The sequence below is a fragment of the Orbicella faveolata genome, unplaced genomic scaffold (genome assembly GCF_042242905.1).
Source record: "Orbicella faveolata isolate gen_17 unplaced genomic scaffold, um_ofav_v1 contig_36, whole genome shotgun sequence".
In the NCBI taxonomy this organism is placed as follows: Eukaryota; Metazoa; Cnidaria; class Anthozoa; order Scleractinia; family Merulinidae; genus Orbicella; species Orbicella faveolata.
In genome coordinates, this window is record NW_028301565.1 from 14,048,498 (window position 1) to 14,076,272 (window position 27,775).

Consider the following 27,775-nt stretch of genomic DNA (forward strand, 5'->3'; position numbering starts at 1 on the left):
AGAAGGGGCACAAACGTACCACCCAGTCCGAGGGCTACTCCTGAACCGAGATGGAACGCCTGGTCACAGACGGGAAGGGGGGGGGGGGGGGGGGGATTGGAGCAGCTTATGCTCCGAAATACCCAGCAAACTACAAGGGTTTGAAACAGGAGCTCCAAGGTAAAGTTCAGATAATTGTAACAAGAGTATCGCTTTAAGTTTTCTTTATTGCATATTAAAATTCACGATTCTTCAGGATTCTTCTGGCAAAATCCACAGGGAAGAAGTCAGTTGCGCTCGTTAAATTACTAACCAGCATTTTAAGTAACCGAGCACACAATAATTGAAATGAATGAAAATAATTGAATTGAAATTAATAGAAACAAGTTAACTAAATGAAACAATGAAACTAATATTTGGCTCAATGAAGACCATCTGTTGGTGTGTGTCGAGCTAGTTTTGGTTATAAAACCATAGTAAACTATTTAAAACCATTCTCTAGTTTAGAGTCGTGGGCATTCTGTGTCCGAAACGAGCCAACCGGCTAGTTACTGTAGTGCTCTAGAGTAACCTCGCCAGTCACGATCTTGTTCGAGGTCCGGCTTTGCATTGAGAGAGCAGGTAGCCGGATCCAGCAAAGACGTGCGGTTAGTTGGGGAACAGCACGACGAATGGTGAGTGGAAAAACAAGGAGCTGGGTGAGGGCGGTGAGGGACTAAGAGACTGGGAGACTGGGAATAGGTGTGAAGAACGAAGATCACAGGCATCCTCTTCCCATCTCCCAAGCCCCTAGCCTATCTTTTGCACGCCATTCTTCCCGCTGCCTCCTGAACAAACGCCTGGAACAGACTGACAGTTGTTGTAACTTGGACATTTTTATAGCATATCATTCATTGACTATCATTGAAGATGAACTGCGTTCTATTACTCTGCCATTTTAAAGGATGTGATAGCCTTCTCGATCTTTCCAAGCTCTGTCTCCAACTGTTTGAGCTGCAAATTAAAGAAAACAGTGCAAATATAAAAATCAAAATTTACAATAACTCACATTTTGTGCCACAAAACATGATTGGCTTCCTTCTCAAAAAGTGACTATTTTCTTTGTTAAAGTCGATGGGTCCGAAAGAAATCACTGCCACGTACTGTATGTATTACATGAAGTCTGATAAAAGAATAGCGCATTCGACCTTCTAGATGACATTGCCCGCCTCACTATAAGGCTAACACAACAACTATTGGATAACCTAATCGCGGCACCCTTGATCGGGTAAGTGAGATCACGACTGGGAAAACCAAATGAGTCATACCTTTTCTGTATTCTGTTGTTGAACATTTTCCGGCACCTGAAACGATTGGAAGCACAGCAAATGTTACAATTAGCAGCAGAATCCCACCTTCTTTGGTCCAAGCCATGCTTGTAATGGAGCAAAGAGCGTGAGGAGGTAATCTCTGGAAAGTCGGACCAACAAATAAACCATGATGTCGGTGTTGGGCAAGAAAACGTCTCCATTACGGCTGGTTCGATATGCGCTGCGACTCGTGTCAAAATACGTCTCATTCTTACTTCGATATTCGTTTTGATCTAGTAGAACCATTTGTCTCAAAATTTAAAAATTCCCCATGGCAAAGAAGGCGCGTAATTTTTTAGATTTTATCAACTGTACATATCTTTATTCCCCAGGGCCCCTATGGATCTCAGCCTCCTTGCTGAATGGGCTACTCTGGTAAAATAAAGTAAGTTACTTAGTAACCCACAGGCTCAAAATGAGTTGTAAATTACTAACAGCAAATACAGTTCTCTCGTTGGAAATGTACCTTTGTAACGTAGTCAGCCATTTCCATGGCTTCTCTTAATTTTCCAAGCTGGCCGTTCAGTTTCTCCTTTTTGCTCTCCAACTTGGTGATTTCTTTAGCTACGTCCACCAAGCCCTGAAAATGAAGCAATGCGAGCGTCATTGTTATCGTTCGTGAGACAAGGAAAATGTTCAAATCGAGTAACCTAAGCGAATCGTTATGAACAGACCCGACTTGGACGTCGAAGAGCAAGGTTTCAGTAATTTAGAAAGTGTCTAACCGCCAAGTCTAGCCTAAAACTTCGGAATAAGGCACAATCAGTCTATGCCGAGAAATGACCAAGGGAGAAGTCAAAAAGTGTGCCCAGAAGATACTCAAGGAGACTGAAGTATGTACCTTGAGAAGCACGTGTACTTCACACTTGTCTGACACGGTAGCCACGGCACATCCCTGAGGTGGCTTCTCTTCACACACAACATGAATCCTATCAGAAATATGAACAGCGAAAAAGTGAGTCTACTATGGACAAACAAAGAACGAGTGTCAACACTCAACACTGATGAATCTTTCAAAGTAATAATAAGAAAGAGAGTGAGCGTGTGTAATCACACACCACGATTCCTGTCAAAGTTACCTCTCACTGGAGCTGAGCGTGCACGCTGTGTCCGTGTATTTGTTGACGGTTTCTGCCAAAGTCTGCTCGGAAAACACCACATACACTGCACAGTAAAAAATAAATCTGGTTTTTAAAACGAAACACAGCAAAGACGCGAGGCATCTTATGACGCCCCTAAATTTATAGCATGCCCAAAGCAAACGGATAAAACGACAAGGAAAATACCTTCAGGTTTGGCGCGCGTCAAATTATACTCCTGACGAATAGAACGGATTGTTTTCACAATACTTTGTAACAGATTCATCTCATCTTCAAGAGTCGTGTCTCTCCAAGGAAGCTGCGAATAAAAAAAAACTTTATACTTAGTACTCAAGGACCCCACTTCCAACAGGTGCTAGCCAAGCACACCTTAATGCACGTTACAGTTAGGTTTAGGTGGGTCAAGTCTGCATACGAGCCAAGTGGCTCATCGGGCCGGACCTTATCCCGGTTTCTGTGGCATGAAGCGACTAGGAGTATTTCTACTCCCCCTGGATGGCATGCTAGTCCATCGCAGGGCTACCCCCAGTATTAAATTCGCCGGTACCCATTTACACACCTGGGTGGAGAGAGGCACTGTGAGAGTAAAGTGTCTTGTCCAAGAACACAACACAATGTCCCCGGCCAGGGCTCGAGCCCGAACCGCTCGATTCGGAGACCAGCGCGCCTCCTCTCAGTTAGGGTTAGAGCTCCGGCAAGAAATATGCTTTGAGGAGTTTGAAAAGAAATTGATGCAGTATGATCATTACTGAAAACAGCCCAACGCTGTGGTGATAAATTCCAGAGTTAAACATTTTACACAAGGTAATGCGTTCTATAAAAGGTACCTGCCCTCCCCACCCCACTAATAACTCATCACCTACCTCTTCTGGGTAAGGTGTAACGCAAACACTTGGCGGTGAACTCTCAGTCCTGCGTGGTAATCGTTGATAAAGCTCCTCTGTTACGTAAGGCATAAACGGACTGAGAAGAATCAAACCATTCTCCAAACACGTGTAGCTTGGAAAGGTTAAGAAATATTACTATATATTACCTTAAATTCACTTCTTCTGCTCTGCTGTACATGCACGTGTGACTCCAATTGGCTTCCAACAGCCTGACAATTCGCAATATTGACGAGTCTGTACCGCAATTCAACAAGTAGCCTAAAGGTGGCAAAGGCGATTCGAGGTGACAGTAAACTCATACCAAGTTCCAGGTACAGGTTTTCACTACTTTAACCCGAATGCATTTTTGTAACTCGAAAAGTTGCAATGTTTAATAAGATAACATAGCTTATGGAGAGTGAAGTGGATAAAAAAAAAAAAGAGAAAATGAACTGACATTGACAGGATACAGAGTGTTACGTGCTGTGTTGACTGTTTCCTTGTTGTCACTTTGTAAAACTGGTTTAAGGTATTCCTATAAAATAAAACAACAGAACTGAGAACGAACTCGAAAATCTTGGATTACTTGAAGGGTGTGGCTATACCCAGGAATAACGTGTCTCTATAAGGGTTCTATCGCTTCCTTTAGCCACGAAACGAGAAAGTTAACTTTAGTTTTCAAACCGGTCAGCAGCACGGCTTCAGATACTTTGATCCAAATTATCTACTTTTATTACATTTTTTTCTTAGGAGAAATTCTCACAATGCTTTCAGACGAGGTTCAGTGACGCCCTTCTAAAAACCTTGTTTACAAGGTTATTGTTAAACCAAGTCTATTGTACCACTATGACACTGCTGCAACGGGAACATGTCTCGTGACCACAGGCCCAATTTACTGGTGGAAACCTATTTCGACTTTATTTCTTATTCAGCTAAATAGTTCCTTACCAAATAAACGTCACACAGCTCGTACAGCCAAAAGTTGTAAATGGCCGTAGTAGCTGATGGGAAGTCATAATTCCTGAAGCCTTCATTGGCTGTTTTCTCCGCGTAGGATAACCGGCTCAAAATCCAGCGGTCTTCTGGAGTCTCGTTGCCTATTAGCTGTATTCAAAGAGACAGAAAGACTCTTTAAATATAAGCTGATATTTTAATAGTTAAATACATTATTTTGAAAACTACTTTCTTCAACTTTTATTGAGAAGTTTTCTGTACATAAAACACGATACATGCAAGGCAAATGCATCCAGCGCGCAAGCGCAGAAACGTCGCTAATTTGGCGGGAAAAACATGGTAGCCGTGACCCTGAACAGTTCAACAAAAGAAAGATAAGCTCCAACGTTTCAATTTGTAGTCACGAAACAGTGTGCTACATAAGTTCTTAAAAAGTACACGAGCAGTAAAATTGTTTGCACAGTTTTCGTGTGCAACTCACTTCAGTGTAAACCTCCGCCGTACAAGCAAGTCAAGTGATAAGAGGGTGTAAACAGATGAGGATCGTGATTTCAAACGACTTATTGAACAACACTTTATGTCTCAGCAACAGTAAGTGTTGAGACTATGTATACCGTACTGGGATAAGCTTGCTTCGAATAATTCGATCATTCAAGGTATGACTTCATATAAGTACATGTGACTTAATATGTCTTGTCAAAGAATTTGAACACAGTGGGAGTCACGGTAAAAATACAATTTGCTAATTGTATTTTGTGTCATCAAGCTCAAAAATGTTGGCTACGTGTGTCAAATTTCCAGTAAGGGAAACAAGAAGAATTCCGTTTAAACTAAATGTAGTTCTTTGACGATTACTGACATTCATAAAAATGAAGCCAAGTTTTCTACGATGCATTCTTTTGCTTCATTCTATGAGGCGCGCCTGCAGTGAATCATGGCAGTTGTAGTCCTCAAAACAAATATCCAGTCCACCATGACTACCATGATTCCCTGCAGGCATGATTCATAGTGGTAATTGGGCATACTCTCACATGGTGAAATTTTCATTTTGTATACAAAACTATGATCGCCTTTTGCCAGCTCTATCTTACCTCTGGTTTGACGTTCGGTTTAAAGTCAGATCCAAGACCGCTAAGTGCAAACTTTGTGGCGTTCCACAACTTGTTGCAGAAATGACGATAACCCTGTACACGGAGTACGTCAAGATTGATGTCACGTCCTGTAGAACAAGTAGAGAGGATTACACAAACATGTCCGCATTGAAGAAAAGACTGAAAAGCACGCAGTCATCCAATGTACTAAAAAATAACGACTACAACTTGCAAAAGCCCTCTACGTAGTGTACAAAAACCAAGAATGTTTATATCCATTCTGATTGTTACACTTGTGTTGACCGGCTGGGAAAGCTTCCATCAAAGGAACAACAGCTTTCGAGAACACAACACTTTATTCTCAGCTGACATGCAGCCCTGTTCGTTTTACACCAGGAGGGAGAGGTGAACACGTCAGATTTGACTGACCCTATGATCATGGCCATTATGACGTCACGGCGAAAGAAGCGCGCAAATGCTCAAAATTCTCGAAAATGGCGTCGTCGCCTCTCGCTGATACAACTTTTTGAGGCAGATTTCTCCAATCATTCCAGCTTCAAATGGTATTGTATTTGGATCTCAAGGAGTGATTATCATTTTTCTTTCTTTAGAGGTAAGTAGATTTTAATTATAACCGAAAAATCTTGCAGAAAGTGTATTTAAAGTGTTACAGTCATGGCTCTCCGTTGGAAATATGTGGGGCAAAATTTTGACTATTCGCCCTGTAAAATTGCCCTTTTTACGTGATCGGTAACGTAAAGAAACGTGTAACTTGGTCACAGAATAGCTTATATGTATAGGAAAACATTGTATCTGAAGATGATTTTGAGGAATTAGCAGTAAAAATGATCAGTCCATTTGAGTATGAAATATCTGCGATCTCGTGCTTGGAGTGTTCTTTCACAAAACTGAAACCTTTTCACATATTCTGGAATGGGCCTAGCAAACAAAAATATTATCCACAATGAAGGAAATGAGAACTTTTACAAACAAGAACTTAAGCGTAATTATTTAAATAAGACAAAGCCTGCCTACTGCACAACGGTGGTTAAAATGCAGACAGAGGATAACATGCAGACTGCAGACTTTTTTAAGAATATTGTATTCCCATTTCCTTTATATAGAGCTTGTGCTCCGTTTAGCCTGAAATATACGGCACAGGTTAGCCGGTGTATGGTTAGCTCGATCTCTTTATAAATGAAAATGGGAATATGATATTCCTAAAAAGCCTGCAGTCTACATTTTACCCATGGTTTGCAGTCTAGTGTTGTAAGACTTCTCTCTTCTTCATAGGCCACTTTCGTGCTGCTTTGACCACAGGCTGGTAGTTTGGAGTATATTCAATTTCCCATAGGGAGCCTCAGCAGAGGAGAGAGTACAAGGCCCCATTTATATGGTCTCGGGTACTGAAGGCAACCCTATCAGACCCTTCTGAGGCAACTTTATCGAGTGTTTAATATATGACTTGAAGTGGTCCTTCCAGGATTACTTAAGCCTTTTTTTATACTCCAATGCTCAGTTATCCTTCTTCCTTTGGCTTCCTTTCAGTCATTTGATCACTGTGGGGTTTTGTGAGGTAATTTTTATTTCTTCATACCACGAGTTGCCCCAGGTAGGCCAGTCATAGTATTTTGGCAAAAAAAAGTTATCATGTCTACCAGGATTACCTTGGTTATGTTGCTAAGGGTGGCTTGTGTTTCGCTTTCTCAACAAAACAGTGAAAGTTAGCTCGTTTAGGGTCACTGGGGCGAGGGCTTTCTTGGTTACCTAAGATCAAATAAGGGGCCTCACTGTCGGCTGCAATTATGTATGCTTATATAGCAAAACTTGAGTACCAAACTCGGTCACCTTGTGTTCCTGTTGCTGAATCTTATTATGTTTGCAAAATTGGCACTGTTGATCAACAATTTAGGTATTTGAAGTCTGATTTATTTTAATTCCTAAACAATATTGGAACTTTTCTTTAAGTAAGGATCCAAAAATGCTTTATGCAGAGTGATTGTTGTAGTTTGTTTGACATGCTTCAGAAAATTTTATTTTTCTTTTTTGTGCAGGTGAGGGTGCTGAAAAAAATTCTTTATGTGAAAATCTGAAGACCTCAGTTCAATACATGGATACTGGAAATGAGCTATTTAATGTTTTATAAATTATGATATTAGCTCCATGTACATGACCGCATTGTATCTGCTTGGACGGGACTTAAAAGGTGGATGGGGGTTGGATCATTTAATTGTGAGAATTGCATTTTTTAATGGAAAATACACACTCGAGTTCTTGGTGCTGGATCTCATTAGGAAATTTGTCTTTTAGTTTAGATTTTCTGTTGAAAAGAGTTAGGGGTGATATGAAAACCAAAGAGGGAAGGGAGGTCATATAAACATTTACTGCAATTTTTGACTGGTGAATATTATGAGGAGTCTTATTATTTTGATCTTTTTAAACCTTAAGTTACCGTACCATCCTCCACTGCCTTTGAAAAACCATTCAAGCAGGTCCCATTTCTGGCAGTACATGCAACCACCATGGAAAGCTGTCTATTTATTGTCAATGTACTGTCAATTAAACATTTAAAACCCAATCCTTTGTTTTATTTGCTGGAAATGTACACATATCATTCTCTTGAAGCCAAAAATAAACTCATCAATGCAAAAAGCAACAGGGAATCTGGGATGTAAGGAGCTGGGGAGAAATCAGGCTTGACGTTCATGTTTACAAGTACAACCTCTCTGTGACACTCTTCTCGAGAATATTTCTTTGTAGTTCAGTTTAAGCTTAGTGCAAAATAATTGTTAGAGCTGTCTTTGTTCACATAAGATTTATGATGAAAATTAAAAGCAGAAAGTATAAAGAAAAGAATTGATTATCATTTCAAACTTAGAGGTAGTAAAGCTATTACAGTTTGTCAAGACAGATACTATTAGAAAACAAGGGGTTTGGTTATAATAAGAGATCACCTGATATTGATCTTTCTAGCTTTGTCATAACCTTCTAGTGAACTCTTTGTTTTGGCAAAAAGTCGTTTTGGCTTAACAAGTTTCTCCTTGTTATGTTAACTCTTATTGCTAGTGACTTAGCATAGGAAGTATCCCTGTTCATATATCCTTTCCACTTTAATTCACTTGCTGCTTGGAACCAGATTCTGTATTTTTTAGGTCTTTCTATATGACATCCTACGCAGTTGTCTTTTACAGTCTATACTGAGAAATGAAAAATAAATAGAACCCAAAGCACCAGTTTAGGATACCTCTCTTGTCAGAAGTTCAGAAGAAGAAACAGCTTTGCACTGCATGCGGACGCCCGAGGAAACAGATCATTCTCTGATCTCATATTTGACGAACATTTTGACATGAAATGAAGCACCTTTCTGGCAAGAGGTCTGGTCCGTGTTATTCTGAATATCATCCGTTTCATCTAGGTCTCCTGTAGAATGATTTTATATCATTTTACCATCTAAAATATCCACACGTCTGCTCGGAGCTGGTTGGCCTCGCAGAAGAAAATGTTATCTTTGACGGTTTTGTGGATAATTTAGCGCAGAAAAATAATTCCTTGGTACATTATTTACTTTCCAACCCAGCATATGACTTGATAGTTCAAATGCCTTTGCAAGGGAGCATTTTCTCATATTTCGAGGGTTTCGAGTATCGATCAGCGGGTCCTCCACGCTATCGTCTACAAAATAATGGGTTTAAACCCACTGATCATTTTTATGCACATGTTAAATGATTCGTTTTCATCACTATTCGAACGTTTTAAACCATATCAAGATCCTGTTTTTGTGTTCGTGTTGTTCATTGTTGGGTTCTCCAGATATCGCCCAAGAAACGGGTGCAAAGCTCCACTTTTCAATCGCGTTTTTAATTGAGCGATCTCGAAATTTTGCATGTTTTTGTGCCTTCTGACTTCTAGTTTTTGAACACCAAAGTATTTTTGGACACAATATTAACAGGTTATCTTATTCCTGTGGCCTGTTGATCGCTTTCTTTCAAATTCCTTGAGCAATCATCGGATGAAAAACTTGTCTGGTGTCATTCTTTAGCGGCCATTGAAACTTCACGGGCCGGCTCACGAGTGACGTCATAATGGCCAAGATCATCGGGCGCGCAATCGCATGCCAACGCAAGCGAAGTTGACCTCTCCCTCCTGTTTTACACACACAATACGGCCCATGCGGAATACCGCTGACCCCTATGATACGACGACAGAATTATCTCTTATCAACAGTTGTACTCGTAAACGGACTTACCTTGCGCAGTATAAGCACAGAGTGCAAACCGCAAAGCGTCAGTACCACACTCAGGAATTCCTTCAGGATAATCTTCTTTCTGTGAAGTACAAAGACGATGAGTTATAGTCACAATATTCTACTTCCGGGAAGCTCAGACTAAAACATGCCTAGGTCACCAAAAACCAGACAATGTTAACGGTTTGAATTCGACAAATGACGGATGAAATCAGAAAATGAAAATAACTGACGACGGAAATGGATCTATGCATTGGAATATGGACACATTTCTGAAACTCGAGGCAGTAGCATGGTTAAAATTAGTTTCAAATTTGACCAACCCTCAACAAAACCCACAACTAACCTGTCCTTTCTTAGCTCGCTCTACTTCCCTTGGATCCAGGTTGTTACTGTTCTCAAGCTGAAGGTGAAGTTCCTTGGAACAACAAAAACGCCATATTTAAGAAGGGGTCACCGAACAAAGCATAACGGACGCCAGTGACAACCAAAAATGATTTGTTTCTGCCGTGCTGAACTCGCACCTAATGCACACAGACTCCTTATCTGTGCTCGGAAGCTTGCAGATTGTTACAAAGTTACACTTGACGTTTTAAACTCCCAAGAGCAAAGTGAGATTTCGGAACTAACATTCATATAAATCTGTGGGGCTGTTGGTAAGAATACATCATGTTTCGAGTTCTTAAAACAAGTGACCCTACGGAAATGTCTAAAGTGAACATTTGGAGCGTTTCTGAAAAATTGCTCCCAAAAAAGTGTGTTATGTTTTATGAGCTATGAAATGAATCTCTACGACGCCACCATCAGTATGTATATAGGATAAGCTGCAGAAAAAGGAGAAGGTGCTACAATAACCTGCAAACAAAAAGGTGCTCTATAATTTTGTAACACTCACTTCCAGTGATACTCCCTTAATGACGTCAACGGGGTCAATAACATTCCCCAGAGACTTGCTCATCTTTCTGCCATGCGCATCTCGAACCATTGCGTGGAGAAACACTTCAGTGAATGGCAGCTGACCAGTAAGCTTGAGGCCCAGCTTCACCATCCGGGCAATCCAGAAGAACAGGATGTCGTGTCCAGTTTCTAAGAGCGTTCCAGGATAAAATACTTTATAATCATCAGTCTAAATGGAAAAAGAAAACACGATTACCAATCAGTTGCAATTTTGGGCAAAAGATTCGACGCTACGCAGATATCAAGGTATCTGACATTTCTTTTCTCCAATTTTTGAAAAGAGTCACTATATGCTCAGTAAGCATGAACATATTTAATACACATCTTGCTTGCATTTACTTTTAAGCGGGTGAGATTCTTTTGCACAAGGATCAGAAGTTAAGTGTGTCTTCAAACAAGTGGTGTGGTTAAGAACAGATGGCAGTCTGTTCCCACAAACCACTGTCCGGCGCAAATTACAACATCATCTCCTCGGCATTAGAGTTCAGATTATTAGACTACCAATCTTTTCAATTACAGTTCACACTAGTGGTCAAAATAGCACAAAAAAAAAGTACTTAAAAATAATAGGGTATAGAAAGATTGGTAAAAACACAGTAAACAGCCCGTGAATCAACTCGGAACAGGAACTTCAAGTTCTCCAAACAGGAGTGACCTCTGACCATGACTTACAACCACGATAACTGCCTAGTGGACACAAACTCGATAAGGAAACTGACCTCTTCTGGCCAACCAAATATGGAGAAAGGAAACAGGCCGGAGGAGAACCACGTATCTAATACATCTTCGTCTGCAACATAATTATAACAGAACAGTCGAGCATAAACATAAGATTTATCATCAAACAACTGATTGTACAACTTCCGTTGCTGACCACGAATTCTAATTCTCTTTTTCAATTTCTAACGCAGTTGTTCCTCTCATACAGAGTATTATTTTATGGGCTTTTAGAATTTGAGATTCTTTACAGATGAAAAGTCCAGAACAAGTCAATTCATTGTCAACCTTTCTTACGAAAATCGGCGAATCATCCATCAGCTTTTCGAGATCAGAAATTCTGACGGACCTGCTTTACTATACTTATTCACTTTCTGTACCTTGTTTCAGAGTGATCTTTTCAGGGGCTACATTGAACCTTTCTGCTGCTTTCTTTAGCACTTCCTCTTCTGTCCGACCGCTAAATAAAGTAAAAAGCGACATAAAACATTGAAACTGATTTTGATTTAAAGAAATACCACCTTGATACATTCCATTTTCGGGGATCCAATTTTGTACAAAGTTGAGAAAAACAAAACAAAACAAAAACAACAAAAAACAGAGACTTTTACCAGCTAGTTAAATCAGAATTTTTAAATGTTCTTTATTGTTTTTTTAGAGCAAAGCGATTTCAAATCAGCACCCAATTGAAATCACTACCTGTAGCTATTGTGACAATAGCTATACAATTTACGACGAACGTGAATTCCAGTAAAAGAGCAGTACAACAAATTCATGGTCTAGTGCAGAAAATAGTTCTTCCATTTACCTGACCCAGTATTTACCATCCGTATCCTGAAAATAGATATTCATATAGTCAGCTTTTCTAGGCAAGGAACTCAGACTTTTTTGCATTACTTTAAAGGGAGCCACGTCACGATATTTTCATTCATTTGTGCGACTCACAAAGGCCTTCAAAATATAGACAACCTGAAACTAAGTTAGACAAACACCAAAGGGACAATAATAAACCAAAGAGAGGGATAGAGAACACTACGACGGACTTGAACTTAAAAACTTTACTTTAGATTTTTCAGGATACGTAAATCGTGTAGTGGATCGTTTAAAAACTACAAGCAAGTACAACAACAACAACACAAATCGACAGAGGAAGAAAATGAAATTCAATTCACACAAGCACGATGGAGATTGTGCAACGAATATCTTTAACAATCAGAGATTTAAATGATGGTTAAAAACAGAACCCTCCCACCTCCCCTGGCGGAACAGATGGATCATCAACAATCACAAAGTATGCTGGGATACGATGGCCCCACCAAAGTTGTCGGGAGATGCACCAGTCCCTAGGGGAAAAACATTGTGGTGTTAGTTAGCTTTAGTTTTGGTATGACAAGCAAAATAACAAGCGGTGAGAACTGGTAGAATAGATCGGTGCTCTTCCGTAATGGGAGATAAGATTGATAGACTGATTTCAATAGTAAACATCATTTAACAGCCGGGGTTCCTTTGGTTTTTCTTAAAAACGTTATTCCCATTTATAATGTATCTTGTAAGGTGTTGGTTGTTTGATAAAATTAAACAACATCTATATTACAGTGTAATATTTGGAATTGAAAAATAGTTCTTGAGAAAATCATTGAGTGGGTTGACACGTTCATTTTTCAGCTGTTATTATTTAATATGGCAAATTCCCAATGCAATGTTAACATGACAATTATTATTATTATATTTTTTGATGAGGATCAGAAAGTGTGTGAGTCTTCAACCAAGTGGTGTCGTTAAGAACAGATGGCAGTCTGTTCCCACAAACCACTGTCTGGCGCAAATTACAACATCACCTCCTCAGCATTGTATTACTGTTGTTTTCACATGCTCATCAACATTAGTGAAGGCCACTGAAAACGTTACTAACCTGCAATTCTCGAGCCAGTTGTACCACACCTTTTCATGCATGCTTGGAATGATCTTCAGGTCTCCATTTCGAACTGCCTGTAGGTAAAATTAGTCAAAGATCCAAGCATCAAGAAGAACTCAATACTTAGGTAACGGTTGTACAACTGGTTCAGAAACTCGCTCCTTTGAAATTCGACAAACTTGCCAGGAGATGATGTCATTTCAAACTGCAGAAAACAAGTAAGATCTGTTTCATGCCTGGCAAGTAATCAGTACTGTCACTTACCTTCAGTTGCTTATTTTTACTGATTATTTTTGTAACACTATCAATTGAAATGTGGAGGCTCCATCTATGTGTACCTATAAATCATGAAAAACCCTCCGCCCCTCTGGGGCAGATACAGATTCTAGAGATGGGGGTTCAAGATACAGACTGTAGGGAATCCAGGGGCATCCCACCCAAGAATATTTTTTAAATTGAGGTCCTTGGAAATGGGATTTTTGGCATTATGAGGCCAAGACAGTGCATCATAATGTCTCATTTTTAAATTTAGGGTGTTCAACCGAACCCCCCTAGACCACCCCAGCTCCCTAACAGGGTTGCCGCAGGTAGGGATAGCCAACTGCCAGTGAAAATCATTGTTTACTTTATGATCTTGGCTGGCTACTCTGCCAGGCTATTTGTCTGATTTTCTAGAATAAGATAGCAAAATCAAGTGCCTGCTCAAACAACAAAGCCACCAACTTCAAAACTTTGTGACAATCCCGGTTCTTAAGATAAATGAACTGTTTTCCATACATGTACAGCTACAGAATCAGAGTAGAAATACATGTACACATGGTAATTTAGTGCTTTGTGTACCTTCACAGCCATGTCTGCCATTTCCTGACAGTCAACATACCACTGAGGTTTGATGAGGGGTTCAACAATGTCCTTGGAGCGACTAGAAAAAAAAATGAAAGTGTGTAAATTTATCATGTCCAGATACATTGAATTTGCCACCAGTAAGTTCGAGTGCGGTAAACTTGGTGTTAACATTGTCTTATGTTAACATTCTCTCGTGTACACGGTAAGTGCAATAATTCAATAATTTGCCTACTCTACATGGTTTAAGAAATGCCAGTTACATGTAAGTTACAATACTACAAATATTGATTCCATTACTAAAAGGGCTTCTTGTGGAAGAGGATCAGAAGTTAAGTGAGTCTTCAATCAAGTGGTGCGGTTAAGAACAAATGGCAGTTTGTTCCCACAAACCACTGTCTGGCGCAAATTACAACATCATCTCCCCTGAGAACATACACATCAATAACATTACAAGTGCTGCTGGTTATCTAAAATTCTTACAACAGTATGTTGTTATTTTCTTCCAAGACTGATGTACATGTAAAAATACTGATTAATACATTGTCTAACATGTGAAGAAGAATGTACAGTTATCATCACTGAATTATATGAAGAGAATTACCTTGGCTTGCAACTTACCTACAGACAGGAACTACCATCTGATTGTCGTCTGTCTTGATAAACAAACCTTTGGCAGTTAAAGCATCAAGTATAACCTTCCTGGCATTAAATCTTTTCAAGCCCTTCAAATGAAAAACAATCAATTAGCATCATGTTCCATACATACAGTATTAAAAAATTAACAAAATTAATTTAAATAATTAAGATAATTAGTTAGATATTATTTCCAAGAACATTTGATCATTGCATCTTCTCTTTTGATCCATCTGTCCTTGATCTATCCATTTGCATGTCTAACTTTCCACATTTCACTCAGTCATGTTGTTTTTATTAATACTTTGTTGTTACAGATGTGACACAATGAGAGGCAACTAACCGCAAAGTGCTGAAACTCTGGATAATAATCCTTGAGATTTTTTATGTTTCCACTATCATCAATCATGGTGACAAATGGCAGGTTGTGTCTTTGACCCACTCCATAATCATTGTGATCATGAGCTGGAGTTATCTTTACAGCACCTTAAAAATAGAAAACAAGAAAGACTGACTAGATTAAGATTGACTTGATTATGCTACCACATAAAATTGAATACTAATTAACCATATTTAAGGTTATTTCAGCATCTAAGAGGAGCCCCCATGCTCAAAAAAATGCTAATGCTCAAGAAACACTGACTAAATGCAAACTGCTACAATGCCCTTTGGTCCAAGAACACATGGAATCCTGACACATGCGCATAGCTCAACAATCCACCTCTGACCACAAAGGTAAGACTCATGCTCCTTGTTGTTTACTCCATTAAATTGCATTTAACTGCATATAATTTTTAACAGTATTACACAATCCATAAATGACTGTCACATACCTGTACCAAATTGAGGATCAACCACATCATCGCAGATGATTGGTAGTTTACGGTTACAGAATGGGTGAAGAGCAAACTTTCCATGGAGGTGCTAGAATGAAACAGTTGAATTACTCCTCCATAAACTCAGCTTTACTAATACTAATACTCATACTCATACTCATACCCCCTTCCCCTAGCTACATGTATTAGATGTTTGTTTGCTTTTTCGTTTATGTTGTATATTTAAGTTTTCCTTTTCTTTTAGTTTTTTTCTTTCTCTTTTTCTTTTTTTCCTGTTTTTTATCCTCTTTGATTTAATTGTAGCTAATGTGTGTTGTCAGAATTAATAACTATTTTATCTTATTTAGTTTTCCTAATGTAAGTAAGTGACACCTGGTGTAAATAAGTAATGTACATTGTAGTATCAATGTAGCCATAGGCTGCAGAGTACTTTGTTATTGTAATTTGTAATTTGTGATACGTGTACATGTAGTTTGTTTAAGATGTGTTACGTTAAATAATAATAATAATAATAACAATAATAATAGTAATAACAATAATAATAATAATAATAAAATACTAACACTAACACTAACACTAATAATACTAATACTAAATTCTAATTCTAATTCTAATTCTAATACGAATACCAATACTAGTAATGATAATACCATGTATCTTCAAGTATTGGGGCTTGTATCGAGGCAGAATGAAGGAATTATTCTATGCATGTTCATAAAAAGGATGTAAAATGTCATTCTACTCAAGAGATGAACCTCTCTCTAAGCAGAAATCCAGATTCATTCCAGCCATACACAAGCACAATAACTTAAATTGTCCCCTTCCTAGATGGACACCTTTCCCCTAGCTAGGCACCTATTCTGGTCCTAAGGGTGTTCACAAACAGAAAGACTGAGTGTACAAGTGTTTTCTAAGCTGCATAAAAGTTTCTAACTGTGATGGTAAGGTCCTCCTTTTAGCCTGATTACAAGAATTTATTTTGAAAAGGTGAAGAGAGATTGGGGAGAGGTTACAAATTTGCCACTACTGCAGTTGGAGAGGTTAATTGAAAGCTCAGCCAAAAGCATTCCTTCCTTACTTTGTATCTTGGATCATCTGGATGCACTGCTATGGCTGTGTCACCTAACATGGTCTCTACACGAGTAGTAGCAACTACCAACTTCTCCTCTGCAATGTGCATAATTGCAAACACAAACAATAATAGTTTATTATTACATACTTAAACTTTTTGTTTTGGCTTCACAATAAGATATAATCGTTCTTATCACTGACAATGTTTACCTGAATCTTCCACTGGGTAGGCAAAGTGCACCAAGACTCCAAATTCAATTTTGTTTTCATAACCAGGAACAGGCAACAGTGTCCTTCCTGGTAATTCCTTCTTGTCAACCTATAATAAATAAAAATAATAATAAAATGAGACCTAGCTAAAGAGCAAGGCCTCTGCTGAGACCCTTGCCATCATTTTAAAACAAAGCAGCCATAAGACAACCCTGATTCCATTCTGCATTGTTTTTCTCTACACAGCATATATTTGGAAAGGGAGATTTGCTAGAGGTACATGTATATCCCCACCGCCAAAAAATGTTTGAATATCAAGGTAGAAAATTCATGAACTTGGCATGTGACAATGTGCTCTGCTGTACTTTTTGCTCCCACTCAATACATTGTATCTTAGAGCCAGTATTTTTCAGTATCTCGATTTATAGTTTGAACATAATTTTCTAAAAACAGTTCTCTCATATATTAAGATATATGTGACATATGTTACACCCTTTTTTTAATTTTAACCTCGGGCATGAAAAATATCATGTGCATATATGGAAACTGTACCTCAATATCAGAGATGGCAGAATTTAAAGTACAAGACCAGTTGACCAGCCTCCTGCTTCGATAGATAAGGCCTTGATCGTGTAATCTTACAAATGCTTCCTTTACAGCTCTGCTCAGCTTCTGTAATGGGAATCAGAAAAAAATTGTATTAAGTTACTTTTTTTAGCTTTTGAATAATATAACTGAAGCAAGGTGAGAAACCATGTAATTAATTACTTTCTTGCTACTCAAAGTTTAGTTACTAACACTGTTTCAAACTTTTCTCCATAAAGATAAATAAATAATCTTATCTACATGTTCGTCATATCCCAACCACAGTTGGTCTTGCATAAAGTTAATCCTCCCGTTACAGTGTATTATTTTATGAGGAAGTTCTAGACTGTTTCTGTGAAAGTAGTCGTACATTTGGACTGCAGTGCAAACTAAAAAATATTAACTATTGACCTGCTCTTAGTCAATCACAAAGAAGTAATTTTCTTACTCATAATTATAAACATGGCTTAATATAAGTTGCTAGCATCTATATAGTGCATGTTCCAAGCAGTTTTCACTCATGAATACAAGTTACTGATGAATACAAGTAATTGATACTTTAAAAAAAAAACATCAAGATTGTTTTTCACGACAATAATTCACCTACAGGATCCATGGTGAAGCAAGCTCTGTCCCAATCTACTGAGACTCCCATCATTCTCAACTGCTGATAGATCCGGTCACCCTTTCTGGTGACAAAATAGATTTTAATTGTTCTTAGTCATAATTAACATTTACGTATCAGGTTACAGTTACTCAAAATACAATCATGTACATGTAGTTTTAGAGCAAAGAATGCAATTCTGTTGAAATTATTTTAATCAACTGCACTACAGAATTATTATGTCTTCTAATATACATGCAAGGGTTTCTGAAGCTTAGAACACTATAATTTGACTATCTACTCAGTGCATTCATCCCTACTGAAAGGTCTGGACCTTTTCAGCCCTTTCCCTTTTCCTACCCCCAATACCAGCATTACCCGTACATTGAATACTTGACACTTGCCATGGGAAAACAGGGAAAAAGGTGAATGTAGTTACCAACAATACATAGTCACACCAAAATAAGACACTAAAAAACAGGGAGTGAAGGACATGGTATGCTGGCTACTAACACCTTACTAGGATTTTTCTTTTTAACATTAGGATCACACATTCTTCAATCAAATAATGTTTATTTGGTAACAGGGATCAAACTATTTACAGTAATATTTACTGTAACTAAAGTTAGGTGATTGGTGAGTCAACTACATAAGTTGACCTGAATTCTTACTCATTCTTCCATTTCCACACTGCCTCCACAAACTTCTCTCTTCCCAAATCGTGCCTTGATATGCCTTGTTCACGCATCAACTTTTTTTCCACAACAACCTAAAGAAATAATAAATTTACTGTATTAGAGGTAATAATAATAACTAGCTCTTCCATTCAGAGTGATCTAAATAAGGGTGCAGCAAAAACAAATTGTCAGGCTTGTCCTTTGGGCAATTTCTGCCTAAGGTATAGTCTGCATAAGAGCCAGGTGGCCCATCACTTAATAAGCATGAAACAACTAGAAGTATTTCTACAACCCCCTGGATGAGATGCTAGTCCACCGTAGGGTTACCCCCGACATTAGATTTGCCAGTATCCATTTCCACACCTTGGCAGCGAGAGGCTGCCACTATAAGAGTAAAGTGTCTTGCCCAAGAGCACAATGCAATGACCCTGGCCAGGGCTCAAACCCAGACTGCCCAATCCAGAGTTGAGCAAACTAACCATGAGGCCACCGCACCTTCTTGCCTATGATGTGCTAGCCTTGTCACTAGCCCCCCCCCCCCCCCCCCCAAAAAAGTTTGTCTCTTACAGTACTTCTGTAGTTTAACTAGCATTTCTTCTAGAATTTTCCCAAGAAACTTCCCTCTGGACAAAATCCACTAGCACTAGGCTATCGAACAGGACTTCACTTGCACACTGAAATTAAACTGCTTTTTACCTGTGTGGCTATTCCTGCATGATCACACCCTGGGTTCCACAATGCAGTCTTTCCAATCTGTCGATTCCTAAAATATAAAGAATGATAATGAGAAAAAATTGAAAAAAAAAATTTTGCAATAAAAAAATGCAAAACCACATGTAAAATACAAGATATAATATTATTACTGCATGGCTGACAAATACTAAATATGCATTTATGAGTCAGAGCTATTTACAATGTAAGTGAAATCTCACCATCTTGTAATACAATCCTCCACGGCATTTGTAAGGGCGTGACCAAGATGAAGTGATCCTGTCACATTTGGGGGAGGTATACACATCATAAATAAACCACGTGGATTGGGTTCTTGGAGGTTCTTGCGCTGTTTCCCAAAATAAGTTGCAATGTAGTTAGAAAAGTCTTTGACATTTATTACTACAAGTACATAAAGAAATTTTTCATTCTAGAAAAATTTTGAGAACTTGAAAAAAGATCAAACTTTGGGAGATTACAAACCAAACTCTTTACATGGCATAACCAGGCGATGTAAGGTTCATCAATCACCATCATGTTCATCATACTACAGTGGAGCCTTAGTGTAATATGAAGGGCCAAGGGACTGGCAAAATATGTTCACTGAAACAAGGTTTTGTTCTATCGAGGTTCCTTTTAATATAATTTACTGTTACTGGAGCAAGGAATATCATTCATTATATCGAGGACTTAGTTATAGAAAAGTTCATAAAATTGAGGTTCCATTGTATCATGATACGAATATTAATACTGTATAGCACATCAAAAATCAGAAATATTCATTTCAGAGATTAGTACTTTACAAGTATGCAATTTGCATGTGTCAAAAATTTAGGCAATCACCTGAAATTATTGTGAGCAGCCTACAAAATCAAATTTATATACCCTCTGTCAGTATCTTTACATACGCATTCTGTATATTGTAAAATTCAGACAGACCAATAATAATCTTGTGTTTCTTTTTTGATGGACTTGTGAACAAGTACAAGTATAATGTAGTGTAATTCCTTACCCCATACTCAGGCTTGAAAAACCCCTACAAATGGAACAGTAATAAAATTTTAGATGATATGGTAACCATGAAATAGGTAATTAATTATTTTTGCAACAGACTATCAATACTGAATTATGTAATTAATTATTATTCCAACAGACTATTAATAATAATAATTGTTAAAAGACTATTACACATGACTCAATTATAAAGGATTAACAAATAGAGTCAACACAATCATACATTACATTGCACATTTACACGCCAGTCATATGCACTATTAAAAATCAGTATTTTACAAAATAAGCAATTACAGTAACTCCCACGATCAACATTAGTAAAAGTACTAAAATATGGAGACATGATTGATCAACACAGATATATACACAACTTAAGCAGTTGTGAAATTGAAGCCCGAAAAAATTCAGGCTTGAACAGATATTTCAAATTCATGACCTCTGCGATACCGGTGCAAGGCTGTACCAACTGGGCTATGAAGCCAAAAGAGAGCTGGTCACATTGCGAGTACATGTAACTCACAATGTAACTCACAATGTAATTCAAAACGTGGACTGTTGGCAGATGACCATTACTGGGCCATAACAATCTGGTTGTATCAACAGGTCGGTTAAACAGGGCAAGTTTAAATTATGATACCATTTCTAACTCCTTTAAATGATGTGATAGCGTACAAGTAGCATCAAAATAATATACACATATATTTCGTTTAGCTCATTATTACCTTATTGTGGATACACACTCAGATATATTTGGAATGACTATAACATTAACTACAGCAATGATCAAGTAAAATTTTATGATTAAACCTTTTAAGTTAGTTTGTGAAAGCTGGTGCTTCAGATTTCATTGAAAACAATTATTGTACAGTAATTACTTCCTGAATGCATGACCTCACCTCCTTTTCCCACCAGGCATACCATGCTGCTTCCACATATGTAGGACTGTAACTATCTGGCATTGCTCCACTAACATCTTACAGAAGACGAATAAAAAACAACTCAGTTTAATAAAATTACAATCTTTAGAGAGAAAGCCACATCAGCCTGAGCTGGTTTTCATGTAGGTCCTCCATCTTGGTTAAGATCCTATAGCCTGAAAGCTGCAAAAGGATCGAGACGTTGATGCCATGTAATGATGTATATTGATTGCAGGTCTTACTAAAAGCAGAGTGAGGACTACACATATGTGACCTACATTCTTGGAATGTTTACCAGCTAGAGTTATCTGAATGCTGCAAGCTTAATCTTTAAATTAGTTAAAGTATTATTTACTAATTTACTAATTAATTAAATACACATGTACCAAGAAAGATTCAATAGCTCTTCGCAAGTTTTAATTTGATTACCTTTCTTTTCTCCTGGAGCTGTTGGTTTGTCATACACAAATACTTTCTTTGTTGTTTCTTTCTTCTTTTTATCTTTCTTTTTCTAAACAGAGAACAAAGTACTAAGTATCTTACCACATCAAAATGTCTGTCAAGTAACATTACACCTGCTTTCAGTGTTGCGTGCATAAGCAACATCTTTCGATCATCTTTTGACATGCCATCTCTCAACATGCTATGTAAATGGCTGGAAGACCTTTTAATGGTGAACGTGGCAATTTTTATTCTGGTTATTAGCAGAAGGAATGACAAATAAATGATAATCACTGACTTAGCTCAAATGGCTGAAGAAGATTGTGGACTTTGCATGTTTCCTGATTTACAGGATAATTTCAAACCATTTGAGTGTAGTCAAGTGGCTCTCAATAGTGACTTCTGGTGGAATTGGGCTGCTATCGCTTTTAATATTTGAAAGGTGTAAACATTCAAAACAGTTGATTTATCTCTCACAGAATGACTTCCTGATACTTTCAGCTTTACTCTGATGTCAAATAAATCCGTCTTTCACGACTAAAAGTCGAGTTCGACCATAAAGAAGTCAGTTGTGCTTAAATTTTTGACATAGGCCAGGTTATGTGGCATGTCGATAGATGACATGTCAAAAGGTGGCTGAAAGATGTCGCCTATGCATGTGATACTGAAACTGGGTATAATGAAGACTACATGTACTCCTCGTGCAAAATCTGATTGTATGAAACACATGACCTGCTAACTGAGTGAAGGCCTAATACATTGGGACCCCGTCAGTAACCCAGTCAACATACATTAATGTATTACATCAACATTAGTTCTGTGTTTCTATCAAGTTATAGAAACCCACTTTTAAACCTTTTAGCTTGCATATATTCATTGGGCTATTTTCTAAAGGAGTTTTTTTAAATATGAAAATGAGTCACTTAGCTTTTGTTTGGGTCTGAATAAAGTGGCTGTAATAACAACCAGGCATAACATGTAACATATAATCTGTACACAGAAAATTATTTTTCTTTTCAGAGTTATTTGACTTGAGAGCACATCTTCACTTGTCTCACTTTACTAAGTTGGCATACCAACTTTTCTTTCTACATCTTACCCCTCCCCTCCCCTCCCCTAGGACAGTACAGGGGTGATGCAACGTTGTGAAATCCGATCATATAAACATCAGTTAATATTTTGTTGCTGGTAGCCTTGAAGAACATGTTAACTTTAACTCAAAAGTCTAGGTGTCTGTGTTTTATTCTATTTCAATCCCACGCACACACTATCAAAATTTGTTGTGGCAGCCAGTCACCCATGTGCGAGTCGAAGTAACCGAAAGGATACAGAAAGGCTAACTCACTTTGATTGTCAATCCCTTAAAAAAACACCTTTAAATTAAAAACCCCCTATGATTACCTGATTCTGGTTTTCCATCAGAGCTGCCTCTTTCTCCTTCTTTTTAGCGAATTTTTCCATCTTCGCCTGTCTCTGAGCCTCTTTCTTGAGCTGGCTCGCAGTCTTCTCAACCACGCCATTTGCGGTCGAATTACCCTGATCCATGGTGCTGCAAATCAGTCTACTTGAAACTCTCACTGGGAAGGTTTTTGTAACAAATTCCGAGCTATTTTTAGTCCAAATTCCCTGAGTTGATGAAATCAACCGAGTGAATTTCATGGACTTATTTCCACGCCGGCATCCGCCATTGATTTTCAGCCCGCGATGACTCACGGGAAGCTTTCGGTTGTGTTGGATCATGGGAAACACAGCTGTGAATTAAGGCAGTGTCCAAGAAATACGAAGTGCCTTTTTTCCACACCTTACTGTGAAATATTGCAATTCTTAAACAAGGTTTTAGCATTATAGGAACATTCTATATTTAAAGGGAAAGAAGGAAAATGTCGAGCAACGATGTGTTCCAGACACCTATTCATAACTACCTGCAACTTCCGGCAGTAACACTTGCGTCGAAGATTCGCCGTTTAGAAATCGGTGTTGAGGAACTTCTGGAAGTGTTCATAGAGAGGATAAATGTCGTCAATAATAGCATTAACGCTGTAGTGGCTGATCGTTTCTCAGACGCCATACTGGAGGCGAGAGAGATCGATGAAATGCTTTCCGAAATGACTCAAGAGCAAAGGGACGAACTAGAAATTGCCAAACCCTTTTTGGGCCTACCGTTTACCGCAAAGGAAGCATTTGCAGTCGCTGGCTTACCTAACAGTGGTGGACTTGTGGCTCGTAAAGATCACATAGCCAAAGAGGACGCTGTTGTTGTTCTTCGTTTACGACAGGCAGGGGCTATCCCACTGGCTCTGTCTAACTGCAGTGAATTGTGCATGTGGTGGGAGTCGGCGAATAGGGTTTATGGCAGGACTTGCAATCCTTATGACAGATCTAAAATAGTTGGAGGAAGTTCTGGAGGAGAGGGTGCGATTATTGGAGCAGCTGGATCAGTGTTTGGGGTGGGATCAGGTAAAAACTTGGTACTGCAATTATTTGAACTAGTCATTTACCCCACTCCCCCCTCCCTTCCACACACCTTCCACACACCTTCCCCACCCATCTATCCTGATACTGCATCAGATTTAGATTGGTTCCTCAGACACCCACCTTCAACATGAGAGGTTCTATTTCAAATCATGGCCAGACCACCAGCCAGGTCTTGATTGAACTGATCATGAGATATGCTACATGTAGCTATCTAAAAAGAACATTTTCCCAGTTCAGATCCATTATTTTATCCATGGAAAGGGACATTAATCCATTTGCCTTGTTTTGTCTCTGTAACATTTACAAATCATCTTAAATGAGATATTGTAGAAACTGGTATTTTGGACAAGATCAGGGCACAAGATTTTTGGTGTCAAGGTCTGATTTAATCCCTCTCAGATTACCGTGAATTAGGTGGCTGGTTAGGTGACTTCATACATGCACTGACATCAGCAACGATAGGGATCTTTAAAGCTGACTTCTGATGAGAAATATAAAAGCACGAAAAAGGCTCTTAGATATTTGGGAAATGTGTGCTACATGTAAACAACTAACATCATATAGACTTCCACTTGAAAATCTTGCAACCCACGATGCTAATGTCTACCTAACACGCTGCTACATAATATTACATCATCGTTATCATCTACACTTGTAGACTAAACTAGAATTTTATGTACAGCAATGCATGAGTGGAAACCAAAGGTTTCCCTCTGTCATTCAATATGTGATGTATACCATGAGTGGAATACCCTAGGAAAGTTACATGTATGTAAGCAGAAAACTATTCCATATCTCCAACAACTTCTGTTGCGTATATAAAGTGCATGCAAAGGTACCCAACCCTTCAAAGTACCTTTCTCATATTTCAACCTCTCCACCCACCCTCCAAAAATAGAGACTCGACGTTTACAGGTACATGTAACATAAAAAGTTAAATAATTATGTTAATCTTAGTTAAAACCTGAATAGCTCATTGAACATGGCATAAAAATTCATCAACCCCAAATTACTGGCAGCATATATACCCCCATGAGTATGTTATGGTTCAATTTTTACCTCAGTCAAGGTGCTAAATAATTTTTTTCCAAACAATTTATTTTAAAAAGACAGTTATAGTTTTGTCAAAGGGGAAGGGAGAGTCTGGGACTAATAAGCTAGAAGAGCAACAAATAAAAGAAAATTTACAATCATTGCTTGTGCGGCCTAGTGGCCGAGCCAGGGGAGCTGGGGGCTTTAGCCCTCCCAATTTCAAGCAAATAATACATAAAATAATAATTATTAAAAACCCACAAAACATAAGAAAAGAAAAAAAGCAGCTAATGGCTTGCTTGTAAGGTCCCCCCCCCCCCCCGTCCCAATTCAAAACTATGCTCCGCCATCCCTGATGAGCCCCCCAAAAGGTGAAAAAAAACTTGTTTGAGGTATCAGTTGAAACACAGCATGTACATACATACTTTCTCTATTTTTTGTTTTGGATTGTGTAGCCACTTGATCCAACACTCACTCAATTAAGCAGTCAATCAATCAGTAAGTACTGGTATTTATTATTTTGGAAAATCATTCACTTCACACCAGTTAAGAAATAGAAAACATGTACCGTGTTTCTATCGAGTTATAGAGACACAAGTGGAAGTTTGGGAGAACGAGAAGTGCTGTGGGAACACGGGCCACAGGCGAGTGTTTCCACAGCTTTTTTGAGTTCTCCCAAACTTTCACGAGTGTTTCTATAACTCAATAGAAACCTGGAGAACATGTTTTCTATTTCTTTTAGAAGACACCGCACTGAAAAAAGGAAAACAACCTGTTAACTTTGATTATCAAAATGTAAATTCTCTTTGCTCGCACCATTATTATGTCAACAGTTCGAGCTAGTTCTGTGTTTCTATTGAGTTATAGAAACACGATTTTTAACCAATCAGCATGCGTATTTTCTTAGAACTGTTTTCTAAATTAAATATTAATCAATTTAATTTTCCCACTTTTAGACATTGGTGGCAGCATCAGAATGCCATCCTTCTTCACTGGAATATTTGGACACAAACCCAGTCCAAATGCTGTGCCTAACACTGGTCAGTTTCCTGATGCATCTGGAAACAGACAACAGTTCTTGTGTACTGGGCCTATGTGTAGATATGCAGAGGACCTCAAACCTCTTCTTATGGTATAGATCTATCTCTATAAGATAGTTGTTAGATACTCGTAGGCTGTTCAGTAATGCAATCTACAGTATTATAATGATTATCAGTATACGTAATTTTGAGTCTCTTTTTGTATTCTTAATTTTTTAATTTCTGTAATTTTCTTTCTCAATAATGTTTGTTCTTGTAATGTGTATTTGAGTATATTATTTTCAATAAATTAGCAAACTATTATCATGATAGTGGTAATGGAGTTATGTTTACACTGATTGCTTAGTTATGCAGTATGATGGAAATTAACTGATTTGATTTCACACTAGGTTATGGCAGGAGAGCATGCAATATCAACCCTGAACCTTGCTAGTCATGTAGATGTAACAAAGCTGCGATATTTCACTGTAGAAGATTGTGGAGGACACTTTTTAGTATCAAATGTTGACCCTGAACTCAAACAGGCTCAAGAGCATGTCTGTCAACAGCTTCAGGAAAAACTTGGCGTAAAAGTGGAGACACTTAAAGTTGACAAACTTGCTTATTCCCTTGAGATCTGGTCATCAATGATGTCTTCTGCAGCACAACAGCCATTTTGTTTTTACATGGGCAACCAAGAGTCCACAGTGAACCCCTTCTGGGAACTGCTGAAATCATGCGTCGGACTCTCCAACCACACTATTCCTGCCATTGGTCTTGGGATGCTGGAGAAATTTGAAAGTTTGACCCCTAGAAGTGTGTCAGAATCCTTCATCAAGATGGGTGAAGAACTGAGGCTGGAACTTGAATCAATCCTGGGTGAAGATGGAGTATTGCTTTATCCATCTCATCCATCGTTGGCTTTGAACCACAATGTACCTTTATTGTTTCCCTTTAATTTTTCATACACCGCTATTTTTAATGTTCTTTATTTACCAGTTACACAGTGTCCTGTTGGGCTGAGTAAGTCAGGGTTGCCTCTCGGTATTCAAGTGGTGGCAGCAAACAACAATGATCGTTTAAATATTGCTGTTGCTATGGAGATTGAGAGGCTGTGTGGAGGTTGGAATCGTTTGTACAAACAAAAACAAATGGCTCTAAACACCGAGCAATGAATTAAGAAACTACTCCTTGCTATAACAACTGTGGTATATTATAAATAAAAATAAAAATTGCTTTCTTTTAAATATAATAAGTAAATTTAAGTTCAGTAAGGATTGTATCCTTTACTAGACAAGTTAAGGGCTAAATCTAAGCAAATTCCAAGTTTTGTAGATCAGCATAATACAGTTACTTCCAGTACTTAAATAAAGTATTGTCTAGACTACCTGCAATAACTTGAGCCAAAAAATAGTAAAATGTAACTAAAAATTTTACTCTGAGTTAAATAAAAAATCTCAGGGTGTGGCATAACTCCGAAAAATGTATTCTTTTAACGACTTTGTTACAGTTATTTCAAAAGAAACGCATTTT

The 27,775-nt window shown here is 38.2% G+C and overlaps 2 protein-coding genes and 1 long non-coding RNA gene across 3 annotated transcripts; 2 read left to right on the forward strand and 1 right to left on the reverse strand.

Moving 5' to 3' along the window:
• Nucleotides 1-188: 188 nt before the first annotated feature.
• On the reverse strand, nt 189-23,471 carry LOC110064240 (valine--tRNA ligase-like). The gene is made up of 33 exons (XM_020771258.2): nt 23,118-23,471; nt 21,705-21,786; nt 21,255-21,331; nt 20,357-20,380; nt 19,566-19,693; nt 19,330-19,396; nt 18,628-18,725; nt 17,960-18,041; nt 17,320-17,439; nt 16,768-16,876; nt 16,565-16,653; nt 15,484-15,574; nt 14,994-15,136; nt 14,636-14,739; nt 14,012-14,093; nt 13,169-13,245; nt 12,509-12,599; nt 12,065-12,090; nt 11,637-11,716; nt 11,259-11,329; nt 10,478-10,708; nt 9,929-10,000; nt 9,586-9,664; nt 5,340-5,467; nt 4,243-4,398; nt 3,765-3,829; nt 3,292-3,427; nt 2,615-2,726; nt 2,408-2,492; nt 2,170-2,257; nt 1,795-1,908; nt 1,287-1,322; nt 189-972 (listed from the first exon to the last, which is right to left on the reverse strand). The coding sequence occupies exons 1-33, from the start codon at nt 23,454-23,456 to the stop codon at nt 904-906; spliced, it is 3,351 nt and encodes a 1,116-aa protein (XP_020626917.2). The 5' UTR covers nt 23,457-23,471; the 3' UTR covers nt 189-903.
• Nucleotides 5,463-8,195, forward strand: LOC149102351 (uncharacterized). Its single transcript, XR_016202419.1, has 2 exons — nt 5,463-5,952; nt 6,633-8,195. It is a non-coding gene; the product is annotated as an uncharacterized LOC149102351 (long non-coding RNA).
• Nucleotides 23,438-27,715, forward strand: LOC110064243 (fatty-acid amide hydrolase 2-A-like). Its single transcript, XM_089274915.1, has 3 exons — nt 23,438-24,173; nt 26,180-26,355; nt 26,653-27,715. Exons 1-3 carry the CDS (start codon nt 23,597-23,599, stop codon nt 27,415-27,417), a joined length of 1,518 nt encoding a protein of 505 aa, XP_089131041.1. The 5' UTR covers nt 23,438-23,596; the 3' UTR covers nt 27,418-27,715.
• Nucleotides 27,716-27,775: the final 60 nt, after the last annotated feature.